Below are 23,297 nucleotides of genomic sequence, written 5' to 3'. Positions count from 1 at the left end.
ACTCAGCTAAACCTATTTCTTTTATTATTATTGTAACGAGGTCCAGCAGCTGAAATGGCACCATGCTTCTCACCACGTCAGGGTCATGCTCTGCTCCCACATGTGTGCCTGCAAGTTGTACTGAACTCAGGTCTGCTGGTTTTGCTGGGATGCTTGCCTGCAGGAGAGCTGCCTGCACAGCAACCAAACCGCTCCCAACCCCCCTGTCCCTGTTTATGTTGTAATCCTTACCAGCTGAACACCGATGCAGATAATTCATATAGCTAGCGTGTAATTGTGTCATCACCTGCACTGGAACCACCCGGTGCGAGACTGTCAGACGATGCAATTCTTCTTTAAACCTGTCTTCATTTCCAGTCTAACGTTAGGGCTGTTCACCGTCACTCCTCCTGCCAGTGTTCATGCACAGAAGCTCTCCCCTCCTCTCAGTCTCATCCAGTTCTGCAGACAAGTTATTAATGCTGATGAACGCCAGGGTGTCTGTGGAGCTGCTTTCACTGAATAATGTTTGTGATGTTGCATTGCCCTAAGTACAGCTCTCGGTGGGAATGTTAGCAAGATGAGGAGGCACCATGGCGGGATGTTGTTGGGTAGGACTGGGGCAAACCGGAGAGGAAAATGTCACCTTCTGGTATCAAAACAAAATGCTGGTCAGAGAAGTCTTATCCTGCAGTTGGAAGCTAATGGGCAAAACCCACCTAAACACAAAAGAAAAAATGCAATCATTTCCATTTTCCCAGAGATTTCTTATGAGTAATAAGTTTCAGCACAGTGATGTCAGACTATTTAGCTGATGTTTGGCAAGAAAATTTGATGGAAATGCAAATGTATCATTGTTTATTATATTCAATAAATACAACGGTTCTGGGGCAGATGTTTTTAGAAGAACAGGACGTGGCAAGTCGACCATAACTGTTGAGATATGCTTAAGATACAATGTGACTTATGAAGTCAGTGAAGAATGATAGTCATTGTTAAAGGTTTAAAGGAAGGACCAAGTGTGCCTGGACCAGCCCTAACAGACGTGTGTCTGAGTCATCCCTGGCTTTTCCAGCCTGCTCCAGTATTTCTCCTGCCTCACAGTTTAAGGGTCTAGGACCAAAGTCAGATCTTCCCTGCAATTTCCGGCAATTTCTTTGTTTTCCCCATAGCTTGGGAACACAGCCGATCCATCCTCCTGGAATGGCCTGCACGTATCAGGAGGCTCTTGTTCCCTCTTTCTTCTCTTTTTAAGCCATACAAACTCGGTTCTTTCAGGCTTTGTGTTTTGAAAATACTTGTTCGGGGGCATAGTTTATAAAAAATTTAAAGCAATTAATACATAAGCCGGGACCGCCGCTGAGAGTGAGACCATTCCTTTTGGTGTGGCAGCAGGAATGTTGTAGACATACCCTATTCTGGAAATAAGTTCTCCTGTTTTGCAGTATTGGTGCTATGCCTTGAATTTATTAACCAGCTGATGATTTTCCTGTTGTGTGCTTAGTGCTGTTCAGAAAGACTTTGGCTGTGCCTGAGCCTGCTCCCACCGACGGCAGGCAAGCAGCCGTGTTGCTTGCTGGCCCTGCAGTTGGGAGGGTTATGGCTGGGTGAGAAGTGAACATGGATGTTCTCCTGGCAGCTCCAGCTGAGGAAGAGGAGGTCTAACATAAATGTATGAAAAGCCACCACACACCAAAGTCCACCTAGGCGAGTCCCTGTCTCTGGCAACTGCCAGTAGCAAATATTTTGGGTGTGGAAAACAGGGTGAGTGTTGCTTCTCAGCAATGAGCTGGGTGTGGGTTCATGCCTTTTGGACTATAGTGTTTAAAATCCCCTGGCAGATCTCTGTTCCATGACTTTATCTACCTGTCTTCTTTTCCTTTCCTCTAAACAGAATTTGAAGATAAGCATGACAAAGCACACGGTACAGCAGCATGCAGAGCCACGGCCACAGTAATGCAAGGAGAGCATGTTATGTCTCTTCTCTGCCAGAGTTTGCTCTCTCAGAGCCTTCTTCTCTATCAGGAGTCACCTGGGGAGGGACTGGGGAGGTTTGGGGTGCTTCTTCACCCATCCCCAGGGCCCAAAGTGAGCCCTTTTGGAGGACGGCAGCTGAACTTTCTTGCTGCCCAGTGCTGGTGGCTCACCGTTTCGAGAGGCTCTGTGGAGCGTAGCCGCAGTGACTCAGCTCTCCACCAGCCGTCCTGCAGGCTGCCTCCACTTCTGGGGCCAACAGGGGAACAAAGGAGCAAACCCTAAAGACCAGTGTGAAAGTTTACCTTGGAAAATGGGCTACTGGGTTTGGGAGGAAGGAGACTTCTTGCTTCTTGCTCTGCTCAGTCCATCCTGGCAAACACCAGGGTATTTGAAAGGCTGAAGAAGACCCTGATTCAATGCAATACCATCCAGCCTGATAGGAGTTCAGATGCACTCAGTGGACTAGAGTCCTTCCCAGGAGAGCTGGTGCCATGCAGGATGGTGGCAGCAGGGTCCAGAGTATTAAAAATGAAGGGATGAGCTGGCTGAGCAAACAGCCCTACAGCAGTACTCGCTCCAACACGCTGCTGCTCAGGCTCCTGCTGTGCTCCGGTGCTGCTGCTCGGGGTCACCTCTCTGCTTGCTGGTATGGCTGTGCTTGCCCTTCACCTCTTCCATGCTTTCAGCACCATTCTCACGTTATTCCTTGCCCTTGCAGATAAGAAGGACGTACATGCCCAGCTGGAGGTCAGCACTGACTGAGGCTGGGAGCCAGGATTGCTCCTCCTGGCGTGCTAGTGCTCCCCATGCATGCTGCTTCAGCCAGCCCCAAAGTCACCTCCAGAAGAAAGAAGGAGATGGGTGGGAAACAGGTCTCTCATCTGCTGAAGTGGTGGATCTTCTCTGCTCTCAGCAATAATTCTTACGTCCCAAGTGGGCTTTGCTTGTCCCACATTTCTTCTGGCTGTCCCTTACTCTCCTACCCCCCAAAAGTCCTCATTTACCTTGTTTGCCTCTGTGGGCTCCGCATTGTCTGCGTGAATGCCTCTATAGAGTGGCTAGAAGCCCTGAAAAACCCAACACAGTCCCCTTCCTTCATGCCACAGTAGTGAAATAAACCCTTTTCTTCTACCCACAACCCGGCTGGCTGGTGCTCAGCTTCTAGTAGCATCCATGGAACCCAGAGCTGGTGCCCCTGGCGTGCCAGGAAAGCCTGTAGCAGGGAGGCTTGGCTTTTTCTGGGGTTTGGGGGCTCCTCCATCTCACCCCCATGCATCCTTCCTGCTGGTCCAACGCTCCTGCTGTGCTCCCAGTGCCACCGCGGCAGAGCCGTGCCTGCGACGTGTGAGCCGCTCACAGGAGTGCTGCTCTTCTCCGCAATGCCCATCAATGTTTGACAGCACAAACACTGAAAACTGCAGAGGGAAAGTGCACTCAGCCCCCCCCAGACGGTTCGTACGTGACACCACCCTTCTCCAGTGACACAAAGAGCTCACACCCCGGGGCCAAGGGCAGCACTGGAAATTTGGTCCTCGGACACAGTGCCTGCACGCTCGGTACAGCAAGCCCCTCCCGGCCACTGGCGGATGATGAGCTCAGTTTGTGGAGCAGATTTACATGGAAAAGCAGATTGGCTTTAACTTTTAGGATTCTTTTTTGTCCTGGTTAGGAGAAGACTAGTAAGTTTTTCTGTAGCTAAAAAGCTCTACGTTTTTCTTCTCTGCACCCCAGATGTCAAGCTATGTGTATGCCCCGACAGGCTCCGTCCTGACATCCCCAGGAATATTTGGCAAGTGTAAGAGGGACCACAGCAAACTGCCTGGAGTGACTTACGGTGGATGTTTCAGTGGAAACTGGGAAGGAAGCAATGAGCAACATCTCCGCAGCACTTAATGTGGCTGAGATGTGTTTCTATCGCTCTGGGTCCCACAGGATCATGTGCGGTTGTGACTTTTTCCAGCTGCAGCAGCGGTTAACAGTCTCCTATGACAGTCCAGCACCTGCCTTTTGGCAATACTCAGTGCATTTATTTCTGCAAGCGGGGGCTCCCGCCCAAACGCTGCCTTCATCCAAATGCTTGGTGAGGGGGTCTCTGCCGGACGAGATCGGCCGGAGAGGTCAGGCGGCTCATCGTGTCCCTGCAGTAGCTGGGGCAGAGAAGCAGTGCGAGTGCAAGCCCCAGGCACCCACCACACTGTGGGGAGGCTGCACCCGGCAGCCCGGGCTGAGCCCCGGGGGTTTGGACATGGGCACCTGGCTCTGGCACTCAGAGGATGAGCTAGTGCGTGGGACATGGGCTTTTCAGGTGTGAAACAGGAACCGGCTTGTCCCAAAGGCTTGTGAGACTTCACTAAGCTGCCAAACCAGGGTGCCAGCCAGGAATTAGCAGATCCTCCTCTATCTCCCCAGGAAGGAGGACTCCCACCTGGTTTCAAGTTCAGTCGGAGACATTTCCCAGACTCCAGAGAAGTACATCAGCCCGTCTGCCCGGCCGGCACACATCTGCTCGGTGGATAGGACTTTATCTGCCTTGTCATGGAGCGGGCACAGCTGCCAGCCAGGTGGTCTTTTAGTGCTCCTTAGCCAGACCAGAGAAAAGGCGACGCTTGTTGCTCGGTGACTTTGGCAGGAGAGCCGCTCAGCTCCTCTTCCCTGACCCCACGGTACGAAGCGTGGGCTCGCTTTGCACTCGCATTGCTCACCACCAGCTGTAAAAACTCTGTGTTTATCTCAGCCCTATTAGTGCCACTCTTGCAGAGCTGCTGCAGAGCCTTTCCCCCTATTAATAGACCCATAATTCACAGGGGGAAAATATCCTTTAATGCAGTGGTGATATTTAAACCAGGGGAGGTATCAGTATTATTTTTTTAACTTGTTTTTAGGCGTTCAGTTCCTTTGCTCCAGCCTCTGCTCCACATCTGTGACTGCAGCCTTCTCCATCCAACTGAGAGGGAAATTATGTGTGCAAGAGGAGTCAGGGCTCCCTTCCCGGCACACCGCTCACATTGCTAGCACTCCTGCGCCAGCCACACGCTCATTCACATGCTCGAGGATGCTGCACCTGAAAGTCCAGTTTCTGGATGACTCCCAGAAGATCTTTGTAGTTGATGTAAGTGGGTATCATATTCTTACTGGGGGTTTTGTGCTAATGATTGAAGTCATTGTTGCTCTGAAGGATTGCATGGTCTCTGATAGCTCCTGGTTTTTTCAGCTTTAAAAAAAAATAAATAAAAAAGCAAAGCAAAAAAAAACCTCAAATCCAAAACAAGAGATTATAGAGCTGATTGCTAAGTATCTTTCAGCACCAACACACTTCCACTCTCCCCTCTTATTGGCATTATTTATCAAGAAAGAGGAATGGCTTTTACTTATCTGGTGTCATCTTTTGGAAATCAGCTAATATGAAGTGATGTTCTTGACAAATGTCGAGTTCTTTTCTCATTTGTCTGGCTGCCAGTATAAGCATTCAACAAGGAAGAAAAATCTGGGAAGAGAATAAAAATAGGATATTTAACCAAATTATGCCTGGTGCGAAACATCTGCATGCGTCTCTTCCTGGGCATTCAGCTGAAAAAAGAAACCCGGGTGTTTTGAGAGTAGCTGAGGAAAAAACTCACTGTATCTTATTTTCTGCATGAGAGTGTCCCACAATACACTGTCATTAATAACTAACTCACATATTTAATAAATGCTAGTTCTGAATAGTGACTGATGAAATAGATTTTAAATGCTAAGGATTAATATCTGTGTTGTTAGATATATATACGTATATACATAACTGAAACTAAATGTAAATTATACCTTAACTATGTGTTAGAAACATCTTTTTACAAGTGTGGTTGAGCATTTACTGTTTTTTAGGATTGGAAAATCATAGTAGCTAATTGAATTAGGTAACTCAAGTAGATCTGTTCTAGCACTTAACCTGCATCTCCTCTGGTATGAGAGTGTTTCATATAAACTGGGTTTTTTCAAGTTCTGTTACATTACTCAGACAGTTCTGTCCTCTGGTTTTATAGCATAGGCTGAGAACTGCTCAGTCTCAGATGTACTGCTTGGTTTCTTTGCGATAGCAATTTATTTTGCACAGAAGAGGACTGTAAAGCAATTCCATCACCTGGCACAGTATGGGAGTTCTTTGATTTAGTTTAATTAATGTATCTTAGACCTAGACTTAGCTTAAAAATGAGACTAGTCATTTAAAAATGCTTTTTTTCCCCATATTGATTGGATCAGGGCATAGTGAGAGACAATTTGAGAGATGCTGCTGGTACAATATTGCTGCACTTTTTTCCATCTCTGCTTTCTTACTTGCCCAAAACACTTACAGCACTATAGCTCTGCACAACATGTTATTGCAGCAAATAGCTTCCATTAGAGGAACTCCTGGTCATTTCCTTTTTTAGCATGGAACGGTATTGGAAACCCCTTTTAGGCATTTCTTGCATTTGATGCTGTATGGGTACGATAAATGAGTAGTTGAATTAGTCACTTCTCCATTACAAAAGGACCGCTTTGGGCTAAGTTTTGAGCAGATATTTCAAGCAACTCTTCCTAAACCCCTTCTGACTTTGGAAAGCTCTTTTCAGTGTGCGGTACTTCAGTATAATGGGAGGGAAAAGGACAAAAGAGAGAAAACGCGGCGGGCCTGATTCCCCCTCCACCTCATGCTCGGCGTATGCATCTGCACCTGCCTCACGCGGGTGTCGCAGCTGCCGGCACGTGCAGCGAGGTCTCATTTCGGACCCAGCTTTGCACGAGTACGAGTTCCTCTCCCGGCGCTGCGTGCTGGCCCGGGAATGCTTCTGCCTCCGTCCGCACCCTCGCCGACGGCCGGCACCTGGCACCCTCCCTGCGGCCACAGAGCTCCCGGGATTTCCTTTAGGTGGTTCCTGGGATGGCACTGACAAGCCGGGCCTGAGCCCCCAGAGCAGGAGAAGGCAGGGACCTGGCACATTCCCGAATGTCCCCTGTTGTCCCCTCCCTGCTGAACCCCCCAGGGTTGAGCCATGGCGCAGACGGGACCTTGCTGGGATGCTGCGAGCCCTGCGCCTCGCACTGGGAGGACACTGGGATCCCCTGCCCCAGCCCCAGGCTCAGGGACAGTCACAGGTCAGCCTGTAATGGGTTTCTTGCACTGAGAGGAGATACTGCAAAGCTGCCTCCCTTCTTCCTCCCCCCTCCACCCTGGTTAGCTAGAGCTGTGACCTGGCATGTGCTTTCACTGATAAAAAGTCACTCTTCTCTCTAGAAAGGGTTTAAACAAAGCAGCCCTGAGCCTGGGCAGCCTCAGGAGCCCTCGCAGAGCAGCACAGAAAGGATGAAGCACTTTGCAGCCTGGGCAGACAAAGCCTGGGCATCTCTGCTAGTGGAATTTGCTACAGGGCAAGATTCAGTGGGAAGGAAAAAAAAAGAAAGAAAGAAAAGACAAACCAAACAAGCCCAGAAAAACTAATTGCTGGGGCTGAGTGAAGGACAAAGTCTCCCGTGGTCTTGTGTCCTTTTATGATGAGTAAAGGTGGGAATTCATTGACAGGAGCTGGCTATACATGAGCTGGTCCAGCAAGGGCACTGGGAGCGTCAGGGCTAGTGGCTTTTGGTGCATGGTATTGCATGCCAGTTGTGGCCATGCAGAAGACAGCAGCATGCCTGGCATGGGAGGTATCTCCCAAGGTGGTGGAGAAAGATCACACCAAATCCCACGAGCTGTCGCTCCCCCCTAAACCACAGACCTGGGTGCAGCAGCCTGTGCTACAGGGAATGCTGCAGAAATGTGGATTAGCTGTTGGACCGCAAATGCTGCCACAGTGTCCTGTGGGGACAAGCGTGCATGTCCCCGTGTGTCGCATACATTGCTGTCTGCCTCTGGATGTGCCTCTTGCTTTCTTACTCTGCTTACAGTCCCAGCTGCTTTCAGCAAGGAGAGGAGGGGCGAGCACAGCATCTCCTTTCAACTGTCTTCTACACAGGGGTTTCAGCCTGTGGGTGCTATCCTGGCCCTGCAACGCCATGGAAGGCACATTTAGGGTTGGATGTGGGTCCCACACATCATGGTCCTGCTTGGCACTGTGCTCCTCCAGCACAGTGCCCGCTGCTCTCACCTGATGCCTCGCAGGGCTGATGCTGCCCCAGCACGACCATACCCCAGCACTTGCAGCAGCACGGGTCGGGGCCTTGGGACACCACAAACCCAGGATGGGAGGCCTGCAAGCAGCACTCTGCAAGAGGAAAGGCTCTGCTGTTAAACCATCCCTGGCATCACAGGGCTGCGTCTCCCCAGTGAGCAGGCTTTCCTGGGAACGGGGCTGCTCGTCTCCTGCCGTGGCTGCCTTGGGCAGTGCTGGGCTTGGGGGGGGGAGCGGGTCACTCCCAGCAGACATGTGGTGGGTAATAACCCAGTAAGAAATGCTTGTCTTTTTCCTGGCTGCCTGACAAAGGCCAAGGCCTTTCATGCTAGAAAATTCTAGCTTGAAAATAAACATTTATAATTGTTTTAATTACCCCTGTGATCTAGTAATTTTGAGGAGAACCAGGAGTGCTGCAGAGCGAATGCTGTTATTACGCTATCACTTTTCAGCAGCCTTTCAGCACAGAGCCAGCAATTTCATCCCAGAAGAAGCCGTGAAAGGTGGTTATTAGCAAGCATCACCGCCAGCAGCCGGGGTCCCTCCCGTCCCTGCCGGGAGCAGCCGCTGTCATGGGGAGCTGCAGCCTGCCTTCACTTCCATCACCTGGAATCCCATAATTTAGCAGCTGTCTAACCCAGCCTCTCTGCTCCAGCTTGCTTTTACACTAACCCACACTCATTTTTGGCCTGCTTTTCATGAGTTGATAAAGGACTAGCAGGGTTTTTGCTGGGGTGGGTCACCGCCAGGTTCATTTCTGGTGCTTTCTGGAGCGTTTTCCAAAGTCAGGGGCCCCCCGGGTTGTTCCCCAGCCGCGTCACACAGCACAGCAACAAGTCAAGCAAAACACCCTCCAAGTGTTTCTGTTTACTGGGAATAGCTACAGCCTGGCCTCCCTTATCAGCATGTAGTACCACTTATTAATATTGCTAAAGTGCACAGATGACCCAGGGCCCAAGGATCAGGATCTCCGCAGGGTCCTGTTGCTGCTAATTACCATTAACCATGACAGCAGCTCACCCCCAGCAACCCAGTCACCAGCTGTCGGGGCACACGGGCTCGCTGCGCGGGTTTAAGATGTGCTCCCATTTGCTCTTAATTGAGCATGTTTGCCATGGCCCTCCCTGGGTCAGGCAGATGCTCATCCTGGGGATTGCTCGTTGGTTTGCCAGGGATAGGGCTGCCCAGACAGTGATGGTTGCAAAAGGTGAGCCAAAAGCAAGATTTCTTTTTCCTTTCCTTTCCTTTCCTTTCCTTTCCTTTCCTTTCCGTTTACGTTCCTTAATAAAGGAGGAGAAGTGATGAGGAGGAATCTGATTTCCAAGAGCAGAGGTAAGGGGCACACAGTGTGCAGTCATCCTGTCCCACATGCCAAAACCAGCAGCATTAACTGAGTAAGGTTTGGGGAATCATCAGGAAAATGCCACAGCTCCTCTTGGGGTGAAGGCAGGGAGATAAATCTTCTCTCCCATCTCACTGAAATCCGGTCACCACTGCCTAATCCGCCGCTTCCATGGTGTGTTTGTCTGCTAGCAAAAATCCTGTGGAAAAGGGCTGTTCAACCTCACCTGCAGCCACCTCAACCTCGTGGAGAAGGAGTACTTCGGGCTGGAGTTTCGCAGCCAGGCTGGGAACCACGTGAGTGTGGGTCGCGGCGTGGGGCCCTGGCGCTGCACCGTGCCGCAATCCCCCGCCCGGCTGGGGCCTTGCTAGCACCTCCCTGAAATATCAGGTGGAAAATTTCAACAGAAATGTTTGCCACGATGCCAAAAACCCCTTGAAAATGGGAGTTACAAGGGGAGCCGCAAGCTGGTTGGCAAAGCCCCGGTGATAGCCACAGCCCATGGGGTTTATCCGTAGCCATCGGTGTGGGGCTGCCCAGCGGGATGGCTTGCTGCAGCAGCCACGCTGGCCAACATTTTTGTGTTGCATTCTAGCATGCTGCTGCTGCTTTTGTTCCCCGTCTGCTGTGCTGTTTACTCACCCAATTCTTCATTGACTTATTTCAGGTCTGGTTGGAACCACTAAAACCCATAACAAAGCAAGTCAAAAGTAAGTATTTCAAGAATTAAATTCTTCTAAATCACTGCTAGTGACAATACTAGCACAGACACATTAGTGCGATTATTGCTTGGGGACGGGAGCTCTGGTTTCCAGCATTACCTGAGCTCATTTTATAGCATGAGGCTGGGCAGGATTGCTTGCAAAGGCACCACAGTCTGTATAAAATCCTGTAGAAATACTGCTGCCTTTGCAATCTGGTATCTGCACCATTTTAGGCTTGAGCTGTTAATAACCTGACAGCTTGGCAGAGGAGCAAGGGCGGCTGCGTGCATGCTTGCGCGGCGCATTGCTGTGCTGGCAGAGCGGCAGGCATCGCTCCCTGCGTGCCCTCCTTTCCCCTTTGCAGCTCTCAGCAGCCCAGAAGCCTGCGCGGCACGGGCGCTGTGTGAAGCAGGGTTAGCCGTGGGCCTCGCAGGCTCTGCCGCTCCTCTCCGACCCCTGCCAAGCCCCTGCAGGGAGATGCTGCGGAGCCTGACCTGAATTCGGGCTCGGCATCCCCTGCCGCGGCCGCGACCGATGTTAACACGGTGCCCCTTTCAGCCTGTGCCTGCTTCCACCCCCTCAATGAACCAAACAATATTTTCCCCAAATACTGGATGACTAGGAGGTGGTCGAAAGCATGAGGCCGTGACGCCAGTATTTGCCATGGGGAGGCTGCAGTACAGTGTTTGCATGAATTTCCCTGTCAGGGGAAAGCCTGATAAAGAGCCTCCCCTTTCTGGGTGCACCAAAAGTGGGATTATTTCAGGCACCAATTTCTTCTTCTCTGTCCCTTCTGGCCTGTCCCTCCAGGAGCACCTGAGCCATCCCATGGTGTCCTGGGATAGTCGGTGCCTACAAAATTGCGTCCCTCCCTCCATGCTCTTTGCCATGAGCTTGGCTGCTTCTCACACTCATCCCACAAAAAAGCTTTGCCCAAACAGCCTCCTATGGAGCTGTTGCACCCCAAGTGGTTGGAGGGCTTAGTTTAATGTACAGCCCTGCTGATGGCAATTACACTGGGATTCTGGTCACACTCCAGACAAGCACCCCTGGCACCACTCCACAGAACCCCTCCTCCTGACAGGGGTCTTTGCAATTTAAAGAATTGCTGGGGCATTTTCTCTTCAGTATTATTTAGGTGTCCAACTCCCTGACTGCTTCCATTGGTAACACTGGGAGTCTGGGCAGGCTGGTTTTTGGGGGCAGGCTGGAGTCTCTGATGTTCAGGGATTCCAGCCCTGATTTGTAAGGGTTCAGAGTAATTTACTCTGTAAGGAGACAGCATGTGTGAAGAGAGTTGTAAATGTTCTCAATAGACACGTGAAAGAAAACTTATGAAGATGTTGTGTTTTAAGATCCTAAGGAGGTTCTTTTCAAATTTATGGTGAAATTTTTCCCAGTGGACCCCGGCCATCTGAGAGAAGAGCTGACCAGGTACAGCACTTGTTCTATTATTTTCTTACTGCACAGTCCTGTATTTTTGCAATTGTGAAGCATGCATTTAATTCCTTATCTTCATCTACCCGAGTCTGTCTGTGAGCTGTGGTTATCCTAAGTATTGAAAGAGCTCTGTACTTTACAAAACAAAAACTGAGCAAGTATCTTTTTTTGATCCTCTGTTTTTCAACAAAATCCACTTGAAGCCTCAGCCGTCTTAAAAGGCTGCAATTTGTTTACTGCCAAACACTTTAGCGGTTGGGCACCGAGTCTGACTTTGCTCAGTCTCGCTCCTGCCTCAAGCTGTGTTCTGAAAGAAGAACTTTAATTTTATTTTTAAAAATGACATTGTTAGCTCTTATGTTTTAGAGAAAGCATTGCGAACAGGATCTAAGAATAAAACTAAGACAGTGCTTCTGCAGAACATTAGCCCTGAGAGATGCAATTGCCCTCCAAAGCATAAAGGAGTGTTAACTCTGAAACATACTAATGGGTATTTCAATGGCAGGGGTGTACTGGTCGTGGTGGTGCCCAGCTGCAGTCTTCTGCAGGGGCTGCCCGCTCCTTCCGTGGCCCTGCAAGCCTGCATTCCTTGAGTTGAAACGCGGGCGAGCGCAGGGAGAGGTGCGGGGACAGCCAGGCCCCTGCAGCAGAGCCCTCACGGCTCAGCCTGGCACCCGGCTCTCTGCTGAGCCTGGCTCCCCCCAGGGCACGCTCCTGTCCCCCTCCGCAGGTACCTCTTCACCCTCCAGATCAAGAAGGACCTGGCGCTGGGGCGGCTGCCCTGCAGCGACAAGAGCGCAGCGCTGCTCGTCTCCCACCTGCTGCAGTGTAAGGGCAAGCGAGTGCCCGCAGGGATGGTGCCCCTTCCCCGGGGACAGGGTGCTCAACGGGGCTTCGGCTGTACAGCCAGGGGCTTCCCCTGCAGCGACCCCTCGCAGCCTAACCCGCGGTCTCCCCTTGCCCCCCGCAGCCGAGCTGGGCGACTTCCACGAGGAGACGGACCAGCAGCACCTGGCGACCCACAGGTACCTGCCCAACCAGGAGTACCTGGACAACAAGATCATGCACTACCACCGGAGACACAGGTAAGGGCTGCTCCGCACCGTGGCTGCCCACCCAAAGCACCCGACGGGCGCCCGTCGACGGGGCTGTTCCCATTAGCAGGCAGGGCCAGCACTGGGGTGGCTGCGATGCCAGCGTGTGCACGTCCGAAATGGCAATTTTTTTCAGCCCATTTCAGCAGCTGCCTTCTCACTCTTGTCGCTTCCCAACACGTTTGTGTCTCCAGCGGGAAGATGCCGGCCGAGTCGGATGTTCAGCTGCTGGACGTGGCCAGGAAGCTGGAGATGTACGGGATTCGCCCGCACCCCGCCAGCGATGGCGAGGGGACGCAGATCAACCTGGCCGTGACACACATGGGGGTGCTGGTCCTGCGGGTGAGCCCGGGGCTCGGGGCGGGCTGCCAGCACCCAGGAGGGGTGGCCTTTCCCCAGGGACATCACCTCCAGTTGCGGGGGACCCTCCTCCCCCCTGCATGCTCCAAACCCTCCCAAATCCTACAAGAGGGAGCATGCCCCGGCAGACCTCCGGTGTGGAGGTGATGCTCCGGGGCATGGCTGCCGGGCTCAGCCCCACCACCTCCATCAGCACTGGCTGCGTGCCGCCGTGCCTGCCCTGGCTCTGTTGGCTCTTGTCACAGCGAGCGCGGCCGTGTAAGCACCACAGGTTACACGGCTGCATCACATGTGTTCACCGTATAATCTTCCAGCGAAAATAGCCACCTCACGTCTGTGCAATTACATAACACTGTAATCACGGCATAGCTGCAGAATAAATACAGACTTCCTCGCAGCCGGCGTGAAGCAGTGCTTGCCTCCCACACTGGCTAATTTCAACCTGAGAACATCTTGCCAGAGCAGAAAAGAAAAAAAAATCCTAACTGTGGGTCTGCTGCTCATAATTAGTGCTGACAGATCTGGTTATTTATTCAGAGCCATAAACACCCCTCACGCATGATTAGGGCATCTGTGAGCCCATTAAAATCTGGGCTCTCCCAGAAAGCTGAGGGTCTCGGTGCCACACCACGGAGTAACGCAATTTTACCTGGTCGTGTTGTGACACCAGTGTTGTGCAGCTGCATCTAAATTGATGCATAGTGATAATGGGTAAGGTATGCTTGCAGCCTGCTTAAGCTGGGTCTAAAGGTGTGGGAGTGAGCTGAGCTCTGCTACGCTTCCCAGCAAAGGAGAGGAGGATCTTAATTCTTTTGGGGGGCTGATTCTGCATTAACTCACGTGGTGTTCGAGCTGGGACAGGTTGGACTCCCTGCCTTGACCTCTGTGAGGTTTGTCTTGGGGTCCTGGAGTTTTACAAATAGCTTCAGTAGGCAGAGTTAAGCCCTGAACCTCAATTCCCACTTTTGGGATCAACTGATGGGCAACCACCAAATCCTGGCACCCCTTCCCCAGACCTCGGCAGCAGTGGGAGCCGCGTCGGGGTCTTGTGTAGTGTCCTACAAGCTCAGCTCTTGGCCCTTCGTATTTCTGCAATCCTCACTTGCCCCATCTTGCTGTAACCACCATGTCCATCCTTGCAGGGCAACACAAAGATCAACACATTCAACTGGTCCAAAATTCGCAAACTGAGTTTCAAGAGGAAGCATTTTCTCATCAAGCTCCATGCAAACATCTCTGTAAGTACTACGCTGCAGGCAGCTGCGAGGCTCAGGAGCAGGCAGCTGTGGACACAGGATCAGCCACGCAAAGTCCCCACATTGAATAAAATCCATTTCTGCTGCTCATGGGTGATTCTCCTTCCCCCCTCCCTCAAGCATGGCACGTGCCACCCTGTGTCCCCAGAGGCCGTAGCCGCGGCAGACCAGTGGGATCCTTTGTGGGGTCAGGAGGGCGAACGGCAGAGCCTGGCCCCGTGCCCCTGATGCCGGCTCGCTTGTCTCCGGTTGTACAGGCGCTGTGCAAGGACACGCTGGAGTTCACCATGGCGAGCAGGGATGCCTGCAAGGCTTTCTGGAAGACGTGCGTGGAGTACCATGCCTTCTTCAGGCTGTCTGAAGAGCCCAAGTCAAAGCCCAAAGCCCTTCTGTGCAGCAAGGGCTCCAGTTTTCGCTACAGGTAAAGTCCCTGGGGAAAACCGAACACTTGAGGCCAGGAAGGGTGTGGGGATGGCTCAGAGCCTCCCTTTTATGTTGGACCTGGCTGGATGCGAGGGGATGATACCCAACAGCTGCTTTTCCTGGAGAGACTGCTGTCTCGGTCTTGCCGCATCCCCTTGCTTCCCTTGGGATGCAGAGATGCCCAGGGCTGGGGCTGCTGAGGCTGCTCACACCTCTCCCCCCCTTGCTGCAGCGGGAGGACACAGCGGCAGCTGCTGGAGCATGGGAGGAAGGCGAAGATGAAAAGCCTGCCCTTCGAGAGGTATGGGGGGGGAGTGGAGGGGGCAGTGCCCGGTTGGGGCACGGCACACTACTGGCCACGCACCCACCCATGTTCTTGGCCTTGCAGGAAGCACTACGCATCCCGCTATGACGAGAGGCAGTGTCGCTCCTCCCCGGACCTCCTGACAGATGTCTCCAAGCAGGTATTTCCCCTCGGCATCAAGGTAGTGCCAGGGCTTGGGGGGGGGGGGGGGTCTTACCATCGTGGCCCCAGCTGGCAGAGCTCAGCTGGAGGCCAAGCCAGACCCTTGGCTCTGTGGGCTCACTGCTGGCCCTGCTTTGTCCCCCTGCCTGGCTGGGGGTCTCAGCACCCACCCTCTGCCCCTGCTCAGGTGGAGGAGCTGCGCCTGGCCTATGGCGGCCGGGGCCCCTACCATGCCAACGGGGTTCACGCCTCTGAGCCCACACTGGATAGCCGGCGCCGGAGCTCCGCCGTGGAGGTGACGTTCGCCGCTGAGCTGGAGCGTTCCAAGCCCGAAGCATCCCCCTCCTTCCTGCCCCACTCCAAAAGCTCGTCTGCCTTCCCCCTGCTCTACGCTGAGCTGGAGCTGGAGCGAGCATGGGAAGCCGCCGACCTCTTTGGTGCCAGGAATCCCTTGACCTCCTTTCGGCCCCACCAGTTCACCGGGAACAGTAAAAGCCCCTCGGTGGGCAACATGCAGGAGGTGAGCACCCGGCCGCTGGTGTACACGGACGTGCCGTGTCCCCCGCCCATGGCTGCCCTGGCCCCGCAGGTCCTTTTCTACCTGGACAGGCCCCCGCAGCCCCCGTGCCACGCACCGGTGCCCGGCGAGGACACAGCCAGCGGCCGCAGCCCCGCGGCCACAAAACCCCTCAGGCGGAGCCCGAGCGGGACCCGGGCCGGGGAGTTTCATCGCAAGGCTGCGTGCGTGGCAGCGGGCGCAAGTGTGGCCCCAGCAGGGGAGAGCAGGTTGCTCGCTCGCTCCTTCGATTACGGCCTTCAGGAGCAGCCTCCCAAGCGATCTTGGAGCCAGTCGGACATGAAAACCATCCGCTTCCCCTATGGCTCGGAGTTCAGGCCCCTGGGCCCATGCCCCGCGCTGAGCAGCCGGAAAGCGGGCATCTTTCGGCACACGCCAGCCCAGCAAGGGCTGGCACCGGGGCTGCGCCGTTCCGCCGAGCGCTACGTGGGCAGCAGCACTGAGTCCAGCGACTCCGACTCCGACCTCCTGGCTGCCGACTACTGCTCCCTGTACGGCCGGGTGCTGCGGTCGCCCATGGCCCGGGTGCGGCTGTCCTCTGGCAGCCTCCAGCTGGATGAGGAAGATGAGGAGGTGTCCTTTGCCACGGGCGCCGCTGAAGAGAGGACTTCCAGGGTGGCCTCCAGGTATTTCACCTAGGTGCCTGACACTGGCCAGAGGGAGTGGAGGTGGCTGGCACTGACCTGGGGCCGCAGAAGGGTGACGCTCTTGCTTGCAGGGCTGCTAACTGCTTGCGAAACATTGATGGACTTGTGTCGTGCGAGTGCTCTTAGCTATAGAGGGTGTGTTAATGGACAACAAGGCAGCGTTCAGAAGAAGTACCCATCCTTTGCACCACACTCGGAAGCTGGTGCATCTCTGCCACCACACGCGGGGGTCCTGCTCCAGCCAGAGGGGCCAGGGCTCTCCCAAAGCCCTGCAAAGACCCTGTGTCCTGCCTAAGCTGGTGGCTGCTGGCCATGCTTGGAGCTCAGCTGCTGGAGTCTTCACTGGGAGAGGGAGAAACAGAAAAAACATCTTTTATTTTTATTTCCACAGCTGCTGGTGGGAAGGGTGTTTGAGGCCCATTTGGAGAGAAGCAGGATGGCCAGGGGAGGCTGCTCCTGGAGCTGACACCCTCCCCCCCTCCATGGACACTGTCAATGCCCCAGCACAGAGCCCATCTCCCGCATCCTGCTTCTCCTCCCTCCAATGCTGCAGGGAGCACCTGGCCCTTGAGGACAAGATTGCATATGTGGGGTGCTCCTTGCGATGCTTGGAGCCACGGAGGAAGCAAACTGCTCTGTCTTCTCCCTGTCCAGTTCAGAGCATTATCCTTCCCCAAGAACCATCTCAGCAGTTCTTGTATAAATCATTTAGCAGCATCCCACAGAGCGCTATGGAAGTGGGTTAATGAATGATATTGCATGGCTCTGCTTTTCTTAGGCCCGTTAGCTGTCTTTTTCTAGTAGTACATCCACAGTCCTGCTACCTCAGTGCCCTGCTTAAATCTGGGGGTGCGAGGCACGTAAGGGAGTTCTTTGCTCCCCCAAATCAGGCCTCAGTTAAGCAGCATGGGAAAAAAGATCCCATGAGGGAGGTAGGAAACAAACAGGCAGCTGGTGCTCACCCTGGGCATTAGACAGTCTGCTGTAACCATGGTTCTTTGAAACTTTCCTGTTTGTTTGCTACATGAGTGCAACATTATTTTTACCAGGGCTGTTTCTAGCTTTAAAGAAGGAGCAGGAGATAGGACTGCTCACCATCCATGGGGGGGCAGAATCCCCGATTTATCCATTGCTCCCTTGAAGGGAAACGATATAAAGATACTTCTTTTTAAGTATTTTTATTACAAAAACTTACTATTACCCTAAACCTACAGGAAACCTACTCAGAAAAGTGGAGAATGATGATGCCTCTGTAAGATTTATGGAGAGGATCTTGTTACTTTTCTTTAAGAACAATCCCGTAAGTAGCTGTAGGACATGACTGTAAGGGGAGGGAGAGCCCAGTAAATACATAGTTGAGAAACCACTGCAATCTGCTAGAATGGATTTCAGAAACAAGGAAGCTGAGACAAAGACAGAAAATGGGTTAAAATGTAAAAAGAACCGGGCTTACGGGTACTGCTCACCCTGTGCATTGTTGTCCTTTGTTTTAGAAGCCGGACAATAAAAATCAGTTGTTCACAGCAGAGTTTTGGGTTCATCCTTCTGCCCTGCGAAATCTGCACCCTCAGCCCACCTTCCCCTGCACCTCACAGGCAGCCCTCGCTGCTCCACAGAGCTGCCAGGCTGGCTTCCCTCTCCCACAGCTGCTTGCTGGCTTTCTCTGTGCCTCCACTGTCTCAGGGACTGGGAAGACTCACCGAGATCCCCGAATGCTGCTGAAAACAAGCACATTCTTGGTTGGTTGCCCAAAGAAAATGCATTACATCAACAAGAGAGGTTTGCTTGTGCTCCTGGTTACCCTGTGCTGAAGAAGCTGTGAACTACAGGGACTCCACATGCTGCTCTGGCACACGTTCTGTTAAAAAAAGGGATAATCTTTCTGGTTATAGAGAATTGTTTCTTCCTTTTCCCAAAGCTCTGCACCTTGGAAAGAGCAAGAACTACCACTCAATACAGCATCTAAATATGGTAGTCTATATGCATCATTGGGGGGGGAGAGCACTGTTTCAAAACCAGACTGCACACACAGCCCTCAGAGCTTTACACCTTAAGCACACAGGCAAATCTACAATCACTGTTAGCTCCTGAAAGCATATGGAGACACAAGTAAAGGCTGGCCCAAGTCAGCTTTACCTTGAGCAGATCCCAGAACAGACACACTGTCCCCCTGAGGGGGACTGATGTACAGCCACACTGCCCAAATCCCCAGGAGCTGCCAGATCTGCATTCAGGACTTCGCCAGGGAAACAGCATTAAAGAGAAACAAGGCCTTGGGAACTATTTTTGGATTTTTTTCCATTGACTAGACCGCACTGGGGCACACAGAGCATGTGCACTGTGCCTTAGCACATCCTTACACCATCGTCAACAATAGCAGAGGAACAAAGCAGCTCATGAGTAAGTAACAGAAATTAACATGTTTAAGCTAAATTCATTGCATAAACTAGCTCTCCTGGGACTGACTAAAATAAGGGAACAATCCCATTAAGCAGTGGCTCACATGTCAAGGAAGAAGTGAAATAAGCCCTAAGTCTTTCCCCATGGTCCCTGCTCATCCTTATTCACCCAGAAGAGGTAAGAACATCCATTTAAGTGACTGAGTTTCACTAGGGAAGAAAACGATGGAGAGAGGACATGGAATGATTTGGTCTGCCAACAGTGAAGGACAGACAGCAGCACCTGAAAAATGCAAACTATCTTTTACAGCCCTTACCCAAGCAAGGATTATTAAAGGGGGAGGAGGCACAGCAGCATTACAGCATCAAAACACTAAGCTACTCAGCACATTGGGACTGAAGTAACCAGAGCTCATAGAAAATATATCACTTCTAAAGCTAATCTTGAAATTTAGATGCATGCTGTTCAGCAACTTGTTAAGGTAGAGGTGTATATATTAGGATATAAAAAGAAGCAAAATGTACACAGAATACAAAGAACTTCAGTTTGGAGAAGCACTAGGGTTTCAGCATACTATTTACCTCATCTCCGTGTTAAGTGTTACTTCATTTATTTGAAAAATGTGAAATAAGACAAGCCAACATACATACCACTAAAACTTTGCAAAGAAAAAAATAATTTTATTCCAGTGTTAACTCATAAAACAGTGTGATAAAAATCAGACCTTTAACAACTGCTAAACTTTGTGCAAACACATTAAGAACCTATGTATTTTCCTATTCAGCTATAGACATTCGACCGAATGCAAGAACAGGTGTTTACGATACTACATGCTTACTGTACAGAAGCATACTAGAGGAGTCAGAGACCAAGGGTTTTAAGAATGGTTACATTAATAAAGGACTCATCTACCCAAGAACAAATACATTTCTCTATTCTGCGATTCAGACTATTTTGATAAGACTACTTCAATATCAATTCTTCTCAATCTACAGTGGGAAGCATGGCAAACCAAACAAGCAAGAAGATGATTCCTGCATGAATATTTTGATATATCTTTCCATTAGCTATCTGTCAGCAACAGAATACTGCTGATTAAGTTACACAGTTCATCAATAACTAACACATGGTGGGGAAAAAGACAACTGTTTTCTGGAAACCAGTAATACAGACATCCATCCTTCAGAGTTAAGGTTATAGTTTTAACGATGCACAGAGACTTTAGGCGCAGAAATGCCATATGCAGTACAATTAAAAAAACCCCAACCTTCTTGAATGGACTGTGCTACAAGAGAATGAGGCTGTATTATTCACACATGGATGAGTTTTTCCCCACACTGTCCTATGAGGTAGGTATACATCCCACCCTTTTCACAGGAAAAGAAGAGGCACCGTAGTTCAGCAACTTATTACAGTCATATCACAAATAGGACAGGTTCCAATTTCTGAAATAATCCTACCTACCCAGAATCATTTATAGAGTTGCATAGATTAAAGACCCTGTGTCAACAGGGTACAGCCACCAGTTATAAAATTTGGGAGGAATTCCCATCACCTCTCCCCTTGGCCTCCCACATAAAACGAACACCTTAAGGGAAGTGACATGGAAGTAAAAACATGTTTTTAATTCTGAGAAATTTGTATGGAGCTCTGTAAAACGACATTTGGGTCGAGACTGCTGAAGTGAAAGTCGAGGTAACTGTGGCACAGGCCTTTTTGTACCTTCACTCCACAATGCTGAGTTCACAATGAAGTCAGTGTCCTGACACCTCTACCATGTTGTCACTGGCCACGCACATTCGTCTGAGCACACAGATCCTGAAGACTCCTCTTTAGGAATGGAATCAAACTGACCCTGGGGCTGCTCCATCCATTCCCTGTGGCGTAGCAGCTGGTAGGTGTCCTCCGGACAAGAACAGCATGGGAGGACCCAAACCTTTTCAAAGCAACCATGCAACTCTGTGCAAGGAACACCTTTCTTGAACTAGAACACAAGTTTGTAAGAGGTATCCACACCTCTGCACATCTACTAAAATTCAGAATAAAACGCACAACAGAACAAGCTCATGAAAGTTTACAGAACTTAAATATTTATTTTTAAACCATTTTAAACCCCCCAAAACATTGAAATAAGCTTAATCTATAAACAGATTTACAAGACTAACAACTACAGAAGCTAGAGGAGCACTACAATTTGTTTCTGTGATGCAGTTATTTTGTAAAGCTTCAGATCAACTGTATTTACAACTTTTGCTGCTTTTACATTTATAAAAATATTTATTTCATCCATAACATTATTGTTTTCAAAAACTATTTCCAGACTTTTTTCTCAGATATAAATTCTAATTGAATTTCAGTTATATAGCAGATGAAAGTTTTAAACAGAAACATTTTTTTAAAATTAAAACAAGGAGTTAAAAGTAATTTTTTTACAGTGTAGGCACCATTGAAAATAATTGTCCTTGGCATATCTAACCACCATCTCTCACAAGTGTCCTTTATATAAAAACGATGTAATGGCAACATTTGACTAAAAATGCAGTATTTACTTGCACACCATTACTTTTTCAATATTTGGCAGATATATTTCAGATTCTTTAAAATGACTTTTGTGCAAAAACAAATGTGCAGGTCTGAACCATAAAATAAACACACCCAGCCTTTATCAAAAATAAATTTACACCAACAGTTCCACAGCTAAGTACTGAAAAATAATCCCAGTTCAAAACTTCAGCATAATATACATACTGGGTTGAAAAAGGGAAAAAAGAAAACGGAAGAGAAGATATTACCCATCTAGCAGTACCATAAATATATAACTGAAAGCAACTTATATTCTTACCTACTTTTAATGAAAAAAAAATAAAAAAAAAAAATCACTCCGTACTGCACAGTACTACCTTTTTGTGAAAGAATATCTATAACTCAGTTATTTGCATATTAACTGGTAAATACATATTTAAAATACACTTTCAGAAAATTATAAACAAATTATGTTGATGTACTGTACTTAATGTATTTAAGAACAAAAATGTGTATAAATATCTTACAGGAGAAACAACACCACCACACAGAACGCTGGTGTTACACTTATACCTGCTTGTGAGGTATGTATCATGCGACGCTCGGCTTCTCTGGCTCCCTTCCACCCAGGCATGTGTACTCAGAGGAAAAAAATTAAGTTAAATTGGACTTCAGGTTTTGTCCATTATTGCCAAAAGCCCCACCCCCTCAACTGTATTGCTCTAAATTTTCCTACCATGATGATATAAGATTGAATTACTACTTCAAAACCTGTTCTAAAAGGTAATACATATACTGTACATCAGGATATACCTGTTGCTACATATCACCTGCAAACTATTGACATATTGCTCTCAAATATATTTAATCATAGAGCTGCCTAAAATACTGTACCAATTTAGAATTATAATAGATACTGTTGCAGGTTTACTTTTCAGGGCATGATAACTATATGCTGGTTGAAGCAGGTGCTACAGCAATACCCTTGCCACTACATTACATGTTTTGAATATGCTTGTGAAAAAGCTATTTTCTCTGAAGCTTATTAGTGATTTACAAAAGTTTAACTCATGAATACAAAAGACCTGTACATCCCCATGTACAGGAACAAAACAGCATCAAAACATACTGTACTTGCACTTTCTATTAACTAAAGTAATGGTTATTTCTAAAAGCAAAACTGCACCTCAACATTTATCAGATTAAACAGGTGAAACTACAATATTAAAAGTTGTTCTTTACAAAATAATTTCCTGAAAATATAAAACCATGTGCACTGCCACAAAATAGTTGAGTAGGTTCTTTCAAATCCTCAATCACCATCAATATGTTGCAAAGATCCAAAAGGCACAAGGAGCTCATGAGCTAAGCACTGCCAAGCTTGAAGTAGTTTTGGTGGGTTTCACTGGGTCCATACGAAACAGCAGTCAATTATGTGAAGTTTCTTAGGATGAGTCATTAACAGAAAATCTATGGATAAAAAAATGCAAGTAAGAATCTTGTTAGTTATATTGTTTCAGCTTGGCAAACAGCACATAACTATTTTTGCATCACCAAACCTGTACATGCCTTCATCTCAACAGTTCACAGGAAAAAAACACCAGAAGTGACATTCTCAAGAAAATATTCCCTAAAAAGTTAAAGATTCTCCTGCTCCCTTACTGGCTATAAAAATGCTTATGACAAAATTGCAGGCTAAATTAAAGGAAGCAAGGTATAACAACTACAGTAAAACTGCAGCACTAGAAGACCAAACAGATACGGCAATTGTTACTATTAGTTTCAGTCTCAAACAGAATTATGTGTACTACCAAAGTTAAAACTTTAAAGCACTGGACATAGCAGATCTTTCACTTACCACTAAACTACTCAAATTTACCCAACATATGAAATTCAGTGTCAACTGACCTTTCCTGTACATAAGTACTTAATTTAAAATTTTTCTTTTAAAATAAAACTTTTTTTTTTTTTCTACAATGCATAC

At 49.4% G+C, this 23,297-nt stretch overlaps 3 protein-coding genes across 7 annotated transcripts in view; 2 read left to right on the top strand and 1 right to left on the bottom strand.

The window, feature by feature from the left end:
• Positions 1–23,297, top strand: part of RAP2C (RAP2C, member of RAS oncogene family) — a 149,937-nt gene that overhangs the window by 16,257 nt on the left and 110,383 nt on the right. The gene's annotated exons all lie outside the window — the stretch shown is intronic.
• Positions 4,506–17,839, top strand: FRMD7 (FERM domain containing 7). Of its 5 annotated transcripts, XM_049827391.1 has the most exons (13): positions 4,506–4,619; positions 4,839–5,065; positions 9,615–9,719; positions 10,091–10,133; positions 11,483–11,561; positions 12,298–12,395; positions 12,538–12,652; positions 12,856–13,003; positions 14,164–14,259; positions 14,535–14,698; positions 14,933–15,001; positions 15,089–15,164; positions 15,354–17,839. In XM_049827391.1, the coding sequence occupies exons 2-13, from the start codon at positions 5,009–5,011 to the stop codon at positions 16,380–16,382; spliced, it is 2,079 nt and encodes a 692-aa protein (XP_049683348.1). In that variant the 5' UTR covers positions 4,506–4,619; positions 4,839–5,008; the 3' UTR covers positions 16,383–17,839. The 5 variants fall into 5 exon arrangements, with proteins under 5 accessions (XP_049683348.1, XP_049683349.1, XP_049683347.1 ...); XM_049827392.1 differs by lacking the exon at positions 4,506–4,619 and having other exon boundaries at positions 4,674–5,065; positions 11,528–11,561; XM_049827390.1 differs by lacking the exon at positions 4,506–4,619 and having other exon boundaries at positions 4,674–5,065.
• Positions 20,858–23,297, bottom strand: part of STK26 (serine/threonine kinase 26) — a 33,525-nt gene continuing 31,085 nt past the window's right edge. The window contains exon 12 of the mRNA XM_049827398.1: positions 20,858–22,783. Coding sequence (XP_049683355.1) covers positions 22,759–22,783 — 25 coding nt within the window. The 3' untranslated portion in view covers positions 20,858–22,758. The remainder of the gene's footprint in view (positions 22,784–23,297) is intronic.

This window comes from Accipiter gentilis, chromosome 24 (assembly GCF_929443795.1).
Source record: "Accipiter gentilis chromosome 24, bAccGen1.1, whole genome shotgun sequence".
NCBI lineage: Eukaryota > Metazoa > Chordata > Aves > Accipitriformes > Accipitridae > Astur > Astur gentilis.
Note: the sequence above shows the minus strand (reverse complement) of the source record. Positions and strands in the feature narration are given on the sequence as shown.